General features: G+C 41.9%; 1 protein-coding gene across 1 annotated transcript; it reads right to left on the bottom strand.

The window, feature by feature from the left end:
* Positions 1-435: 435 nt before the first annotated feature.
* Positions 436-18,524, bottom strand: XRCC6 (X-ray repair cross complementing 6). The gene is made up of 13 exons (XM_016135828.2): positions 18,448-18,524; positions 17,744-17,828; positions 15,809-15,921; positions 12,933-13,071; positions 12,408-12,662; positions 11,852-12,035; positions 8,960-9,146; positions 7,207-7,375; positions 6,362-6,523; positions 4,774-4,903; positions 3,550-3,650; positions 2,181-2,294; positions 436-842 (listed from the first exon to the last, which is right to left on the bottom strand). The coding sequence occupies exons 2-13, from the start codon at positions 17,811-17,813 to the stop codon at positions 646-648; spliced, it is 1,821 nt and encodes a 606-aa protein (XP_015991314.2). The 5' UTR covers positions 17,814-17,828; positions 18,448-18,524; the 3' UTR covers positions 436-645.
* Between the last annotated feature and the right edge of the window lie 68 nt (positions 18,525-18,592).

Here is an 18,592-nt window from a genome sequence, read left to right as displayed (position 1 = left end):
AAAGGAATAACTCATTTCACTTAAAAGGAACTCGCATTCTCAGGACAAGAGAAAACATATAGATCTTCATATACTTGAATGTCGCATTAAAAGGAATGTGACATGAGGGGTGTGCTTTGCTACTTACTCGTGAAGCAAACGGGTAACCAGAATTTGAAATGTCGCATTCCTATTGCTTCTGAAATCTGGTCTTTAGATCTTAATATGACGCGGTTAAAGGAAAACAGGTGAGAGGACAGAGGATCTTGCTAGGGCTTGCCACTCCTGAAGTATGTTTACCTGTCCTTGTCACCCTTTCCCCTGCTGTCACCGATACCTGTTTCCACTGTGAAGATGTGTGTTCCAAGGGGGAGAGAAAATTAAGCTACTAGTTAACAGCAAGTTTGGTTGCGAGGCTGACACATCTTTCTTTCTCTTGCACACTAAACAACAGTATATAATGCAAAATTAGGGCTCTTTATTCAGAGAGTAGAATAAGGCACAGCAAGGAGGACTATGCTATCTCCGTGGTAACAGGAAGTCTCATAAATGTAAAGTCCTTGGCTTCTGTCAGGCAGAATTTTCCTGGTTCAGGAGAATGTTTTTTGATGAGCAAAACCGGGCAGCCTGACTACAGTGTTGAAGGGCGGTGGCTGTACGGTCTGGTCAGTCCTTCTGGAAGTGCTTACTGAGCGTGTCCAGCAGCTCCTGCTTCCTCATCCCGCCCTTCAGCCCGTACACCCTGCAGGCTTCCTTCAGCATGGGCACAGTGAGCTTACCCAGCGTGCCCTTGCTCACATGGGCCTTCAGTTCCTCTTTGGATAACTCCATCTTGGGCCTTTTGCTACTGGAACCTTCATCATCTGAGGCAAAAGGTCAGAAGAGAATAATCGGAAATGTTAACAGTGGCATCCCAGCTACACTGCGCAGGGTGCTCATATGATCTGGGCTGCAGTCAACCATCTTCCATAAAGCCATGCTGCCCACCTAGGACACCATGGGGAAGACAGGTGTCTTGACAAGGCAGTTTCACATAAGCGTAAATTCAAAAGTGTCACACCTAGGACGGAGTTAAGAGTGGTCTGAGTGCCATCGGTTTACTCACAACTTGCTCACGCTAAGTGAGCAAGTCATTCATTCCTTCCCTCCTGCCTTTAAAAAGCATTTGGAGAGCGCCACGCAAGTACCAAGGCACCATACGAGGAGGTAAGAATGCTAAGCGAGGTAAACAAGAGCACACACAGGTGTGAAGAGCTATGACAGCATTTCACGCAGGGCACTGGAGGAGTCCCTTCCAACGCAAAAAGGAGAAAGGCCATGGCCTCCCCCTACCCTCTCACGCCTCCACTTCCCTCATCGTTTTTTTAGGCAAGCAAGGCCCACATTTGGCTTTACTTATACAAAGACAGCCAAAAGGATTATAGCCTAAGCCAAAACTCTTCCTATTGGTGAGGAACTCATAATGGGCCATACTGAAAAATGGGAGAGCCACGGTAGAGTACTCTGGATCCAGTAGTAAGACAAAGGGCAGTTCAGTAGGAAAAAATGATTAAGGCCAAAAACTAGAAGTTCACAGGAAAGAAAGTCAGAGTAAACTACATTTCAGTCAGAACTGGAGAACTGCAAATCATAACAGGATATAATTTTCCCTCTATTTTTTGTGAAAATTAAAAAATAATAAATAAAGCCCAAGATTGGTGAGAGCGTAGAAAAACACACCCACTCCTTCTTGGGTAGTGTATAAATTATATCTTTTTTTTCAGAAACACACTGGCACTTTTTATCAGAATTTTAAATGCTTACACCTTGACCCAGAAATGTCAGTGCTAAGAATCGCTGGGTCGACCCTTAACGATTTGCTCACACAAGCTGACAAATGTGGTCCATGTTCTCTGCCACGTATCTACCGACAGAGTGAATACACTATGCACATCTGTCCAATGAAGTGCTCTACAGCATTATTTTTTTTGATGAAGTCAAAATGTAAGTGTGGAAATAAGTAATTGTCCATCATATACAGCTGAGTAACAAAGTAAACTAGAAAACAATGTGAATACTATCCCATTTGTGCTGAAATATGTATGTCTGTGCATGTTAATACATAGATTTGTATAGAAATTTCTGAAGGTCATTAGCTTTTGTAATAGGAGCATAAAGACAACTTTTTGAAATAACCCGCTGGACGTCCACTGGTTCCTTACCTTGTTTTCGCTTGGGACCTTTTCCCTCAGGATTATAACCTGGTGGGTAGACAAGTTCCTTAAAGTTATCCACAAGAGGACCCAGTCTTTCATCCATTGCTTTAACCTTGGGCACTAGAAAAATCAAAACATAGGAAGAGTCACAAACCCTGGCTTCCTGTCCAGTTCTAACTCTAGGGGACTAGAAGAGAAAGCACCTAGGGGGCCAGGGGGAGGTCAGGGAAGGGTCCACAAGGAGGCAGCTGACATTCAATAAAGTCTTTCTAACGTTTACTAAGTACCTTCTAAAGGCTGTATTTAATGAGCACGTACTACGGCCAAGCACAGAGAGGTCAAATGACTTGCCTGAGGTCAAACAGTTAGGAAGTGGTGGAGCTGAGAACTGGGCAAGATTCTGGGGATTAAACAAGAGTGTGGGCTTACAGCCTAGTCGGGGTAAGGAGGTGGTAAAAATATAGATACAACAGAGCTGGGGAATGCCGTGAAAAAGACTGTACAGGGCACACTGGAACCTAGGAGGAGTCAGGAACGAATTTTCTGGAAAGCTGATGGTTCTTCCTCGGGTAGATATTACTCCAAGCAGGAGAAGCATAGGGATGAAAAACAGCATGCAATATAGAGCTGGAAAATAGGGTGTGAGGAGGGCAGGACCAGCAAGGAGGCTGAAAAGTCAAGCATAGCAAGGTCACGGAAGCGTGAAAGCCTGCCCAGGATTTAAACCTCATCGTGAGAAGAGCAGAGAATCACTGCAGGGCTATGCAGGCGGGTGACGTGATCAGATCTGCATTTTAGAAAGATCGCCCCGACAGCTGTGTGGAGCATGAAGAGAAGGCAGGTGAGACAGAAGGCCGAAGCAGTGTGTGCCGTGGGGGCGCGAGCGGGGGGTGGACGGGACTGTGATCATGAACGGTGAGCGAGCTGACAGGACCTACTGATGGAGCAGGAGGAGTGGAGGGATGAGTGGCTGGGACGGCAGGAACGTTCTCCGAGACAAATGCAACAACCCTGCCCACCTCGTAGTTATGAGGATCAAATGAGCCAGCGCACAGGACAACAGTGCCTGGCACACAGTAAGCACTCAGTAAATGCTATGGATTATTTTTGTTAACTTCTACCGTCACGTAGTCATGGAGTGGCCTTGCTCAGAGGCAGGTCTCAGAAGCCTGGCACTTTCTCTTCCTCTCACTGCAGAACCAGCCGAATGTGTTCCTGGGCAGTCTCAGCTAGTCTAGAAAGTCTCTCAAACATGGGCTGGACAGCAAGGCTAAGTCTCTAGAGGGTGCTGGGAGATTCATTCGCACTGCTGGCCGAGAGTGAGATGGAGAAGGAAGCCCCCATGACAAGGACTTCTCAGCCACGGCCCTCTTACGTGTCAGATCCACCACTTGTTCGGGCTGCATCAAATCCAGAGCCAAGGCCTCCAGGTTCCTGAAATGCTGCTGTAGCGCTGGGTTCTCAAAGCTGTCACTCCTGTTAAAACAATGACATAAAAAAATTAAAAAATAAAAATGCAAACATTTTAGAAATTAAAAATAAAATAAAATAAAATAAAGCTAACTGCGATAGCTCAGGTCCAAGGTTAGCTGAGAAAAGTACCCCAACTAAAAGAGTTGGGAATCTTGTCTCTTGAATCAACTTCTCTTTCTTTCAATTTTCCATTTGTTGTCTGATGCTAGAGATTCTAAAACGAATTTAAAAGCAAACGATACTTGCTCACCTGTCACTGGAAGCTGTGGGCAGAGACAGAAATGGAGGAGGCAGGACCATGTAAGTACAGAGAAAAGATGGAGGAGAGATGACGAGATAGGGAGATAATGGGCCCGAGGCCTCTTTCTTCCCATACTCAGCAGCAGCATGGGAATAAAAAGAGAAAGAATCTAGGGCCAAAAAGACCGAGCTCTTTCAGCTGGGTGAGTTTGGGCCAGCTGCCTCACTCCTCTAAGCCTCAGCTTCTTCGTCTGTAGAACGGGCACAAAACCTAGCTTTCAGGGTTCTTATGAAGAATGAATGAGATAATGTTGGACTGTAGTTAGAACAGTGCCTGGCACAGAGGAGAATCTTAACAATGCTTCTTCCATTTGTCCAATAAAAGATCAGCAGGAGGCTACATCTGGAAGGGAAGGTATTACCTGCCCAAAGGGCAGCAGAGATAGGAGAGTAGCCTGAACACAAAGATGGAATGGGAAATAAATTACGCTTGGTGTCAAATTATGCAGGTTCTCGGAGATGGTCTATGTGTATATGAAAGAAACAATTTACATTGGATTCACTTATTTTCACTCATTGTGTGAGTAAATCAAGGGAAAGACCAACTAAGAATTTTCTCCTTACTGCTGCCTTTTTGAACTTGCTCAACTAATCTAGCTTTCTAAGCACAACATGACAGGTCAACCGGCTGGAAGCATGCAGCACAATTCCAGAGTCACTATAATAAGACTTTCCAGACTCTATACTGCTTTTAAAAAGTTATAATCGGTTAACTGAAAAGAGTAAAATCCCATTCTCTTGGTCTAGGCTTAACTCAAATTTCCAGTAAGACTTTGAACTCAGGAGGCAGTTCCAGAAGAAAGCCTGAGACTGACCCGCTGCTCACCTGTATTTGAAGCGGAGCTTCTGAACAATAGCCTTCATGCTGTCTACCTGCTCCGGGTTTGCCATGACTTTTTCAGTAAAGGGCACCTTCCGTTTATCGTCAGCATAGGGTAAGAAGACAAGCTGGAAGCCTGAGGCAGGGAGATAAGTTTTCTGAGATTTGACTTAACAAAAGTTTTCAGTGATTGAGCTGTCGTTTGTCTTTCGGCTCCAAATTCACCCTTCTATGTCTTGGGAGTCTGGGGCTGGGACCCTACACACCCCGTTTCTCCTTCACTGTCTGATTTCTGTTAGCATCTGCCTAGCAGACTCCCTCTGGAGGGCGACCCCAAGGCAGGAATGCTCCTTCCCATGTACCTCCTGTTCCTGTCAGCGTCGTCCCAACTGAGGCTCTTTACCCCACAGCAGCAGTCAGTTCCACCTCCAGCTTTTTTGATCCACTCAGAGAAAGCTGGACAGTGCCCCCTCCCTCGAGGGCTCAGTCCCAGCCTCAACCTTCCCACCTCTGAGCTCCCCGCTTTGTTCCCCGCCTTCCACCACATGCTGAAAGGGAAAAGGTGAGGGTTAGTTAGTAGGCTGATCTTATTCTATTACTGGCTGGTTCTAGAAAGACAGAAAAATCTAGACAATGGAACCAACTACTGCTGCCAGGCGAAGGGCCTGATGCCGACAGCACTGAGTAGGAGGAAGGATTAAGTCCCTTCGTTTTTCTCTGCCCCGTAGTCCTCCTCCAGCCCCTGCTCTTGACGGAGCCTCACCCAGAGCCAGCTGGCAGAGGAGAAACTGGATTTGGAGAGTCTCAGCCGCAGCGGCACAGAACATTAAAGGGCGAACCTGGAGCTGAGAAACGACAGCTTTATAGCTGACAGACAAAGCTATTCCTCAGCATTCTAGTGACCAGGGTTAGAAATATAATATTTTCAAAGAGTTACTTTATAAAGTTAATATTTATTAGCATGGTTAAAGAAGAGAGATGACGATCAACTGTTGGTTACTCTGTGCTAAGCACTTTCATGTTTATGAACTTATTTCAAATGTGAAACAACTTTGAGAGAAAGGTGTTCCAGAATTCTTATCTTTGCTGATAAGGAATATAAACAGAAAGGTTAAATTATTTGCCCAAGTTGGCCAGTTTACAGGTGGCAGAGATGGGCCCGAAACAAAAGAATGTAAGCTTTGAGACACGTCACACAAGATGAGGTCAGATCTGACTTCAAAACCCAAGGCCTTTCCACTATACTTCGCTGCCCTGTGTACACAGGAGATAAACCAAACATTAAACACTGCAAGCGTGCCAAACAATGGCTTTCGTAAATAACGGTGTTAGTAGAGAGACCCCACGAACAGTCCCTATGCAGCGAATGCTCGACCCTGGCGGCAGAGCTGCCTTGTACGGTCATGCATGATGTGCAGTGCACAACCATATTCGGCAGCCTCGTGCAACCAATTCATCTGTGAAACCTCAAAAATACAGACTTCCCTGGACCTGTTTCTGGAGGCTCTGGTACAGAAGGTACAGCTGGGATCCCAGGAGTGGCTCCAAAGCCTAAGCCAGGTTCAGAAGCACTCAAAATCTCTCTCTCACATACCTGGGGGAGTCACTTGAATTTTCTGGTCATCCAGCTCCTCTTCCTGTGGCACCAAGGCCACAAAATAAGGGGGAATGTTCTGGCGAGGGGTGTACCTACACACTGCCATAACCTCCTTCTCCAGACACTTGGTGAGTAGAGCAATGAACAGGGTTGAGCTCCCTGGAAAAGAAACGCCCCAGGGGTCAACACCCTCAAGGTGTCTCCATCCTTCCCTCTTAGCCCATATTATTAGCCTACAATTTCTCTTCCATTTTCTTAGAAGGGCTTATGGTTCTTTAGCGGGTAAGGGGTGATGGACCCAGAGCTGAAGGGAAAGTGGGGGTAGCAGAGGCATAGAAAGGAAAGGAATAAGAGATTGGATGACTCAAACACTCCATTTAGGAGTGAGAATATCAGTTTACTTTTACGATCCTAAAGGCTAATGACATAAGCCCCATTTGCTAATCAAAACCAATCAGATCAAATCTGGGGGGTTCGTTAGCTATAGCACAAATAAACACAATGGCCAAATTAGTAACATCTTTAACTGGCAACACTAGGAAAGACGTTTGTTTTTCAAACACTATCTGATGCCTCTAAGAATTCCACAGGAAGTTTTTGAAATTCTAATTCCACATCCCCTCCCGGATGTTCACAGTGTATCAGCTTATTACAGGTCCTAGGGAAATCTTTTTAACCTGGTTTGGTCCCACATTTCCAAAATGTATTTGAGCATGAAACACTTTCAAAATACACCGTAACACATCCTGTACGGCTCCCGAGCAGCACCCATTTAGAAGCTGCTGCTCAGTACGTTGCCTTCTGTGCTACTCATTCGTTTACCCTTGGTCTGGGCCACTTGCCATTGATCAGGTACTCCTCGGGGTACACGAACAGGGAGGGCCGCAGGAAATGGTGCTTCTTCAGCATGATCAAGGGCTTGAAACCAATGAGAATCAAACCTGGCTCATCAAACCGTCTGAGCAGTTCTGTTTCCTCTTTCTCTAGTACAATCTGGCGACTCCCATAGATCTAAAGGTGGGGGACAAGAAAGGCCACATGGAGATGCAAAGTTGTTGTTGCCCCGTGACACACTAACAAGTCAAAACCCACTTTCTTCTAAGGATCAGGAAGATGGCTCTCCAGGGGTAGTGTCCTTCCACCGCAGGAAATGAACACTTACTAAGAGCCCGGCAGGCACTTTACCACTTTATGTCTGTCATTCAACTTATCTCTGCACAATCCCAGGCATAGATGTAAAAACCTGTTTTATAGATGAGTGAACTGAGGCTCAAGGGATGATAACTTGCTCTAGGGCTTTGTTTTTGTTTATAAAATCCAAATTTGACTCTGTTACTAAGTTCTGTTATTAATTGCATATTTAGGATTGAAATGCAAACATTATACAGTCTGGAAGTAATAGAGTGTGTGTGTGTGTGTGTGTGTGTGTTTAAATTGGGCTTTAAACCCAGATTTCTATGGTACCAAAGGATGTGCTCTTCAAACTTTTACTCTCTCCCTCATTTACCTCAGCATCATCCTTGATACACAAAGGATGCTCGAACCATACTATTTATTGAGAGGACCTGTCAGGTAGTGTGCTGGGTCTCAGTTAGTGTGGGAGGTAGACACATACACACACACACACACAATTACTTCCAAACTTTAATGTTTGCATTTTGATCCTAAATATGCAATTAGTAACAGAACTTACTAAGAGAGTCAAATTTGGGTTTTATAAACAAAAACAAAGCCCTGAAGGTTTTGTTTTGTTTCTTTGGGCAGAGCGGGGATGGGGGGTGGGAGGGGCATTGAATCAAGAAAGAAACTCAGTGACTGGAAGAGCTACTTCCTATGAATAAACCAACGTGGAAAACTAGTTACTTCCAAAATGAAAAAGGAAATTTCTTCTTTCCTTCAGAAAGCAGGGCAAAACACTTCGGCTTGAAATTTGAGCTCCAAAAAAACATCTCATCGGCTTAATCAAAATATCTAATTTTAATCACTTAGTTGATCCTTCTAGGTCCTGAACTTATAAAAAAAATCTCAGATTCTGTCCCATATTTTGCATAATCAAAAAGGAAGGATGATTCATTTAATTGTAATTTTGGATACTGAATCCTTCTACAGAGCAAACGAAGGTAAAAGAATGAAGAAAGATAACATTCTGCATTCTAAACTGTCTTTCAGATTAAGAAAGGTACACATATCATTTCAAAGTGCAGGAAAAATGTGGTTAGTTTGGCCAAAACAAAAATCTCTCCGTAAAAAAAAAAAGAGTACACCTCACACCTAACTCCTCATCTCCCTAGTCAACTATCAAGCATTTTCTGCTATTGTACCTGAGCAAGGAATTCGACCTAGAAGACACAGCGCAGCACGTGCTGAGTGATCACGGGCTACAGTCTTCACTGACATCTCTTTCAAACTTTCTTGCTCTTAAGGTATCACTGACGTAGGTGCCTAGTTCCAGAGAGCAAAGACTTTGTATTTTAACAGCTTCATTAGAAAGACACACACAGGAAAGTTATTTAACTGGTTAGGCTGATCAGTGTCTCCCCTTCCCGGTTAACTCTTCGATGGGACAAAATTCGGTAAGAAGGCAGGCGGGCCTACCTGAGACCGCTTGGTGTCACTAGGCAAAAGCAAGCTGCCTGTATTTACATTAAATGTCCGTGTCTTGGTTTTCACTGGTTCATTTGTTTCCCGATAAAGCTTGATGGGAGGAGGTTTGACGGCCTTCTGGACCAAATTATAAATGCCGACGGTGAACGCTATATCTTTGTTGAGCTTGAACTTCAGCCTAAAGGAAAAAAATAAAATAAAACAGCATACGCTGAACAATGATACTTTCCTATCTAAAATTCCTGCATGGTACCCAAGTTTTAATTTTTTTAATTCTCTCTGATAATACTGAATAAGCTCTTATAACATAAATATAATGCATTTTAAAAATACAGTGGAGTTTGTTGTAATACCATCTTAGGGTTTATACCACAAAAATTAGTTTCAAAATATATTACCTATTTAAAATAATGACAAAGAATGTACTGTAATAAAAATAATTATTTTTATTGAGCCCAGCAATATACCAATCCCTTTATAGCTATTCTCACATTTAATCATCATAACCCTGTAAGTACTGTATTGATTATATCTTGTCTAGTATCCCTTTCTCCTTCTTTTAATAATGAAACCCCAGTTTTCCTTTGGGAACCAGCCTTACCCCATTGTAGTTTTGGGAGAATGTTAACCAGGTGCTGTGCCCTGCCCTGGCCAAATGGTGGGCATACCTGATCCAGGCTCAACCTATCAGCCCTAGTCTCCTGAGCATCTGGGACTTACGCAGTGACCACGGAAGGGCACAGCTGGAGGGAATGTTTTCTGATAGTGGCATACCAAACAGGTTTTTTAACCAAAATGAGTCTCAGTTAGAGATCTACAACAGAGTTCTGTGGAAACCTCAAATGTCTGGAAACCGAACAATATACTTCTAAATAATCCAAGAAGTCAAAGAATAAGTCACAAGGGAAAGTTAAAATGATTTTGAACTGAATGAAAGCAAAAACACAACATATCAAAAGGATGCAGCTAAAATAGTGCTGAGGGAAATTTATAACTTTAAACACCTTTACCAGAAAAGTGTCATATTAATAAGCCAATCTTCACTGTTGTGTAATGGTTAGCAGTAAGTATTGAGTTTTTAAAAAGTTTAGAGGTTACAGCTAGTTCAAAGGTGTATCGGTTCACAGAGTGGAAAGAACATGGCTTTGGGGCAGAGCCCTAACTAGAAATGTTGGCTCCTGGAGCCAGCACCTAATATGCCCCCAGATCAATCTGGCAATGCATGGCGTGGCCCACAGGTGAGTACTGGTACCAGATGGCACTACTAACAACACCAACCATCTGGTGGCTTCCTACTTTAAATTATTCTGGCTTACTAGGTGTTAAACTCGGTTGTCTAAAGGCTACTGAAGGAGAGCTGACAAGACTGTAACCAATTTAAAAACTATGCAATCTTCAAAGGTAATTTTTTAAAATTGTTGTAGTCTCAAAATTGTCGCATCTTGGGAAAAAGCACTGGCCAATGTGGTCCACTCCGGCCTTGGGCTTCAAGTATCCTTGGTTCTATTTCTAACCTAAAATAGCAACTCCATGACTCCTTCTGACACATCTTGAATTTTTCACATTTATGAATTAGGTACCTTTCGACCTTGAAAATGTCATAACTCTAAGATAGAGTCACAGTGTAACATCACACGGTTTATGTCACACCTTGCCAAGGAAAATGTGGAAGCCCACACTGCAAAACAAGTTGCTCGATATGTCTTAGGGTTAAGAAATGTTACCAATGGGAAAGTTTCAATCTACCTCAAAGGGTCGTTATTAAATTTAAATGAATGAATTAACGAGTTCACTACGAAGAACTTAGGACAATGCCAGGTACACAATAACCATGGAAGAAAACAATTATGTTATTACCTTTAAGCAAGAACAACTATGAGAATTTTCTAGCCCTTTGGCCTAAGGCATTATTAGCTCTCGAACAGCTCCAGTGTATTATTATTATTCATATCAAGTATCCTATAACAACTCTTCCACAAAATAATAATAGCAAACATTTATAAACAATTACTATGTGCCAAGCACTATGCCTAGATTATTCCATTTAATCATCACAACAGTCCTAAGAGCAGGGATCAGTTTTGCTCCCATTTTACTGAGGCTCAGAGAATTTATACATCTTACCTCAGGCCACACAGCAGAGAGGCCTGGACTAGAATCCAATCAATTAACTCTATTTTATGCTCCCGGCCACCCTTGCCAAAATGTGTAGTAGATTTCTAAATTGCAGTAGTAACAACACCCCATCATTTCACAAAGGGGGAAGAGAGCAATGACAAAACCATAACTATAGCGATGAGCTGATTCGTGGTTTCCTTAAAATAATCCCATGGGTTTTCTAGTAGAATATCAGTAATCTCTTGAAAACTGCTCAAAAACCAATGGCCATATTCCCTTACCATGAGGAAACTAGCCCAAAACGAAAGCCTGATGCTCTTTAGGAAGAAATGCTGAGGAGCCAAAGCTCTCTGAAGGAAGATAAGCCAACAGTCCGGTTCCTACCGGCCTCAAGTTTTAAGAAATCAGAATAACACAGTTTCAACAATGAAAATAACCAACGTTTATCGAGCTTTTGCTCTGTACCCAGTACTACTGTTATCCCTAATTTATAGAGAAGAAAAAAGCCAATAAACTACTGAGTGCAACTGAGCCAACTGATTACCCCAAGGAAATGGTGAGCTATGCTATTTTGAAGAAATATGCTAGCTTTTTCCATAGAAAGAGAAGCAAATAGTTCATGCTATCCTGAAAGAAAGTTTTTTAGAGGAACATGGTGAGGCAGTGACGTGACCCAGAGTTAATGTTTATAAGTAGCCAGGAGGTCAAGCCATCTATTGCTTAGGAGCCGGGACTATGGGCAGGTGGCCTAGGCTCAGTGCCCACCTGCTGAGCGCACGCTTCTTGGTCTCCCTGGAGAGAACCTTCCTCAACAAGTCTTCCAGCTTGCTCGATTCCTCGAAGTGAACCCCTAGGTCCTCATCCTCGGCTACGCTGATGATATCTCTGTAGAATAAGGATATGTCAAAGCCTCCATGTTTCTTCAGGTGCATCAAGTCAAGGAAGATGCCTGGGCAAGGAAAGACGAAAGTGAGGGGAAACAATTTTCGGCAAGAATTTTTTTCTGTTAAGTTCAAATATACTTTTAAAAGCTCCCAAAGAAATAGACCAATTAACAAGTCAGGACTTAGAGAAAGGGTTACAGGAATCAATTGGCTGCTGTAATGAGTTCAGATAACTTATTCAAAACCACCATTCGTGGCAGCATTAAAGTCAAGAAACTCTGGGAGAATCCTTTAGGCAGCTAATGGCCTGGCCATTTTCAGTGGCTTCACTTTATTCTTTCATTTTACTGTGAATGGTGAAAAGCAAATGTTTGACATCGGCTATGAAGAAGCAATAAAATTAAGTGCCATTTTCAAAGAACAGGGAAAATGCTGACCTGTGTCACGAAGATCCCCAGCTTTGGTCCTGGCCCGGCCGGCTTTGGCACTGTCATTGCCATGGGGGTTGTCTTCGTTGGTGAACAGCATGATCCTCTTATGGCTCATCTTGAACTGGACATCGCTAAAGAGGTTTGCACAGACCCACAGCACTTCATTTAGTGAGTAGTCACATCCATGGCCAATCATGTCTTGGAAATGTTTTTTTCCCTGCTGACCCTTAAACCGGTCGAGTTCTAGTACTCGTTTAGCACCTGATCAGAGACAGGGAGTCAAATGAGCAGAAAAGTCAGGACAGTGTAAGCAGCTGCCCTCACAAGGCTAAGAGAAGGGCCTAGGATCCCTTCCTCACCTCAGAGCTGTTTACCCTACGGAGCAAACGTCCACAGCCCAGTAAGAATCCCCCTGTGCAGGAGAGCATACTCTTAGTCAAGATGGCATCTCCTTCCTTCTCCGTATTCCTCTTTGTTCAGGGTAGCGACCTTCTCATGTCAGGGAGAAGTCGATCTTAGAATACTACTGACCTGGATTATCCAGCTCCTGTAAGACGTAAATATTTTTGAAATTCACTGAGTTTTTGTCCTTCTTGGTACCATAGAACACCACTCCCAGGAGATCTCGATCACTGCTTATGATCTTATTGGTGTACACACTCTTGATACACTGAAAATAAAAATAACAATTCAATTATTATTTAACTAGTTACCACTAAACTTAAATGCTATAAGTGCCTGGCACATAGCAGGTGCTCAATATATATTTGCTGAATTTGTACATGGCATTAGAATAACCATGACCTCTACATTCAGGAAATTCATGAATCAGGGAGAGTAATGAGCATATATATCACGCTATAAGAAAAAGCAGAGTGTGGTAAGTATATAATAGAAGTATAAGCAGTCCTTATCATAAGGAGTCAGAGAATTAAAAACATCTATATACTCAGGGAGGAAGCTCTAGGGTGAAAAGCCCAGTACTAGAATCAGAAAACCTGGATTTTAGTCTCACTTGAGTCACTTATTTAATTAGTTGGGTTTGGACAGGCCACTTGATCTTTCAAGTAGCTTGATACTAAGAAATAGAATTGACATATATAAAATAATTACATGTATAAAAGGTTTAAGCTAATGATAAGTATATGCGACCTGAAAATAAGTCTATAACTACTGACAGCATCTTCTGAAATAAACTGCGCTTAATTACACAATTATAGACATCAGTATTCCAGAAAAGGTCTATCTACCTATTTAAAGTAAAGTTGACATCTGGTAAGTCAGTATCTCACAAGAGTTGGCCAGTCCTGGAAACCTATTTAATTCTGGGGATGCTGACAAAATTAAGTTCCTAAATCTTCAAGGCTGAGAAATAAACCAACTATGGTGACCCCCTCCATGTCCTGCCTGAGCCTCTAACCAGCCCTCCTCCACAGCGTTTTGTTATTAAAAACAGAACTTAGAGTATGTCTCGTGATTGACAATAATCTGCAGGGCAAGTAGTCATTGCCATAAATATTTTAACCAACTCTTTGAGCAGACTACAAACTTTTACAAAAATTTGGTGAGGGCTTCTTAGGTTCTCGGAATTAAAAACACAAAAACAAAAATAATTAAAAGGGATTTTAGAAAACGTTTTTTTTATTGCTTCTTATCAAACACATTACGCTCATCTATGACTGTCTCACTTATTCGCTACATACAACTGAGTTTTCTTCTGGGTTCTTTAGGCATGAAGGGTTCCAGGAACACTTTGAAACTACACGTAGAACTGTGAGTATCTTTTTGGGGAGCGGGTACACAGCTTTCATCATATTACAAAGAGAGGTCTATGACCTGTAAAAGGTGACAGCAGTGCTCTTCAGAGAGTAATCTCCAAACCAGCAACATCAGCATCACCTGGGAACTTGCTGGAAATGCAAATTCTTGGTCCTGGGGTGAAGCCCTACAGTCCGTGTTAACAAGCCCTGCTGGTGACTCTGATATAGGTAAAAGTTTGAAAACCACTGCTTTAAAGTTAAGGATTGTTTTTATTAATTCTGTTTTTAGATACGAGGTATTCCAAGTTGCCAACTGCAAGAATCGTTTGTATACAAATTAGAACATGAGAAGCTTCTGTTTGGTTCCAAACTCTGAAAACATAAGACATGAGATATATATCTATAGAAATATTTCTCTATGAATAGGGATCTTTTTAATTGAGGTGAAATTCACGTAACAAAACTAACCACTTTAAAGTGAAAAATTCAGTGGTATTTGGTACTTTCACAATATTGTGCAGCCACTACCTCCGTCTAGTTCCAAAACATTTTCATCACCCCAAAAGCAAGTCTCAAACCCATTAAGTAGTAGCTCCCCATTCCTCCCTCCCTCTGACCCTAGGAACCACCAACCTGCATTCTCTCTGGAATATCTATTCGACATTCCATAAAAATGTAATCATGTAACATATGACCATTTGTCTGGCTTCCTTCACTTAATATGTTTTCAAGGTTCATTCACCTTGTAACATGTATCAGTATTTAATTCCTTTCTGTGGCTGAGTAATATTCCCATGTACGTGTAAACATTTTGTTTTATCCATTCAAAATGTTTTGGAATGAGACAGAGGTGGTAGTTACACAACGTTGTGAATATACTAAGTACCTTTGAATTGTACACGTTAAAATGGTTAATTTATTGTTATGTGAATGACATCTCAATTTGAAAAATGAAACTATTTAATCCTCACAACAGCTTGATAAGGAAGATACTATAATTCTGTCCATTTCACGGATGAGGAAACAGATACCAAGAGGTTGAGAAGCTCTTAGAACATCATATATATGGTTTGTAAGAGGCAGAATCAGGATTCAAGTATCTGTTTCTTATTCTATTGGGGATATACATACCTGGGAGGGGACTTGCTGGGTCACATGCTAATTCTACGTTCAACTCTTTGAGGAACTGCCAAACTATTTTCCATAGCGGCTTATCCATTTCACATTCCCACCAGCAATGCATGAGGTTTACAGTTTCTCCACCTCCTTGCCAACACTTCTTATTTTCCCTTTTTTTAAAAAAAATTATAGCCATCCTAGTGTGTGTGATACCTCACTACGGTTTTGCATTTTTCTAATGACTAAAGATGCTGACCATCTTTTCCTGTGCAGATGACATCTACTACAAGGGTTAATGCCAGAGGTGGGAGCAATGTATTCACGGGGTCTGGAGTTCAGATGCAGAAGAAAATGGGCTTGTTTTCCAAAACTGCTACTCTTTTTCAGCTGCAAGTACAGATGGCCATCCTGGGAGGCTGGCCATCATTTGTCATTCATAAACAAAATTTCCAAAGAGTCCATATTTTTTTAAGTGGTATTACTACTTTGAGGTTTTTTTTAAAAAATTAAATAAAAAGGTAGTCTTACCTGGATACTCATATCAAAAGGAGTCAATTCATCTTCACTCTGAGATTCAAACATGGCCCTAGAAGCATCAACCACAAAAATCAAACTGTCTCTTCCTGAATATGTATATTCTCCTATGGGGAAAAAAAGAGAAGAAAAATGCCTGCTCTATGTTCACATTTAACATGTTTATTATTCATATAAAACAAACAGAGAAAAGCCCAGTAAGCAGAAGTATAATCTGATTAATTATTATAAGGCGAACATCCTTAAAACCACTACCCACACCAGGAAATTCGATCTTGCCAGTCACCCCAGAAGCCCTCTCCCTTAGAATACCCACCCTCCTCCCAAGAGTAATCTCTCCTGACTTTTAGAAATCACTTCCTTATTTTTCCTTTTAGTTTTATCATCCAAGCGAACATTCCTAAACACTAATTTTGACTTTTCAAGAATGTTTTTGAAGCCTCTTAATCTATGGGTACCCCTCCATATTCTGTCTCTGATAACTTATTTTTTGAAAAACCAGGATGTGTGTCATGCAGTTTTCCACCTTCTGAATTTTGCCAACTATGTTCTTTCGAGGCAGATCAACACAGTCCTCTTCCCTACTAAGGACCTAGAGAAGCTTCATCAGATTCTGGTTTTCTTTTTTCCTTTCTCTGGCGTAATTACATCATGGGTGATGTATTTTTCATAAAAAGGCACATGACGTCTGATTGTCTCCCTTTTGACACTGCTGCTTAATACAATAAACTTAATTACCCATCTTTTTACAACAATATGGCTACATGTGTCAAGACCTTAAATGAAATTTGACCTTGACCGAGGGAATTCCACCTCTTAAGATATGGAAAATCCTTTCTGCAAAATTTTTTACAATGATGTTTATTAAAGAAAATGATAATTAAAATATATAATAGGAAGTAGATGACTAAACTATACTACATTTAAAATGAGTTACCAAAACTATATATATGTGTGTAATTAGATGGAAAAATATGTATTATATAATATAGAAATATTATGTCTATAATCTCTAATATGTAGATTATTATATATCTACATATTACATAATATAAAGATATATATCTATAATAAATAAGAAAAAAGGCAAAACAAAATCATGTATATATGTTTTAAATTCATTTAGGAAGAAGACTGGTGTAAATTAAAATTTAAAAATGTATATGCACCACGATTAGAACTATATAAAAAATCAGACACAAAAGAAAAAGATATATGTAGTTAATAAATGTGTAGAATAAAAAATATGTGAAGGAAATATGCAAAATACCAAAATCTGGTAGTAGCTGTGTTAGGGCGGTAGATTATACAGATTACAATAATAAACTTTCTCTATTTTTTATATTTCCTGTTTCTAAATTTTAACAAACACACTTAAAAAATTTCTACCTGGGACTCAGTATGTAGATGACATGTACCCCTTATTTCTCTGTCTTTGTCTTATGTGTTACTGTGTTGGCTGAACATATACTCCCAAACCTGGCCAATATGGTGAGGGAATGACACTTGTAACTGTGTTACTAATGTTTACCCTTTGATTGCTGCCGTAATTGTATGTTGAAAGCATTTTTTATACTGAGGTCCTAGAATGAGTAAAACTACTTTCCTGGATGAAGAAGAGTCTTACTTGAGCCACCTAAGGTGACAAAAGATACCACTACCACTGTTCAGGGTCATTTATGGAGCTCAACAGATGTCAGTCTACCAGTGTCCAGCAAAAGTTTAAGGCTAGGAACGTCCCAAAGACTAAAGTAGGACATGAATAAAAGAGCCTAGGGTAGCTCTGCAAAGCTCAAAGAAAGAAAAGTATTTGAGATTCTCGGGGGAGAGAAGGGCAGGCCATTAAATAGCAAAGGACACTCAGTAAATATAGGCAGGGAAAGTCTTTCTTCCACACATGGAAGGGTACATGCCAAAGTCACCTACTACCTGCTTCAAGGCTCTCCTCTTCTTCTTCTTCATCACCCTCGTTTTTGTAATAAGATTCCCACTCTGACATGCTGGTTACTGCTCACTAGGTGAAAGAAACTTAAGATCAATAACAAGCAAATTTAACCCTAAAAATATCGACTCCAAGGCTCCTTTGAGATCTGTCCAAAGGGCTCGAGGTTACTCATAAGGAATAGGGATACTGGATTCTGCTGCCTTGAGAGCGCTTGGTAACTGAGGAGCAGAAGTAAATGGGCATGAGGATCATCTAGCAGCCTTGCCTTGCTTATGCCTTAAGGACGCTTCAGGACCTGTGGTGGCCCAGGGTGGCCGCTCTGATGGATGTGGAGGTCACGTTTCACCTCCTGCTCCATCTGGACTTGAGGGATTCTCGCTCCAGGGTACTCCGTTCTCCAACCAGACTCATTGATCTTCATCCCGTCCCTAAAATCTCTCCCAACTCCTCTGTCAGCCACGCCCAGAGGGGGGGTCTCAAATGCAGGAGGACCTCCAAGGCCGGTGCCACTTCCCCCAGGAGAAAGGAATGGACTAGAGGCTGCCTCTGCACCTCGGGTCAGCACACTTCTGGCTGACGCGGCCCTGCGGCCAGGCCAGGGAGACGCGCAAGACTGAGGAGGCGAAACAGAACCAGGCCAGACCTGGCCAGCCAGCAACAACACAGAACACAGCCCATTCCCGCCTACCTCGAGCGCAGGGACAAGATCAATTTGGACACCAGTCGCGGCGCTGCGCAAGCGCGGGCTCCAGATCGCTCTCTCCCAATCAACGCCCCTTACGTCATCACGCATAGCGCGCCCTTTTCCTGTCAAGCCGACACGCCCCCTCCCA

Source organism: Rousettus aegyptiacus, unplaced genomic scaffold (assembly GCF_014176215.1).
Source record: "Rousettus aegyptiacus isolate mRouAeg1 unplaced genomic scaffold, mRouAeg1.p scaffold_m13_p_2, whole genome shotgun sequence".
Lineage (NCBI taxonomy): Eukaryota > Metazoa > Chordata > Mammalia > Chiroptera > Pteropodidae > Rousettus > Rousettus aegyptiacus.
The sequence above is the reverse complement of the archived record's forward strand: the minus strand, read 5'-3'. Positions and strand labels throughout refer to the sequence as shown.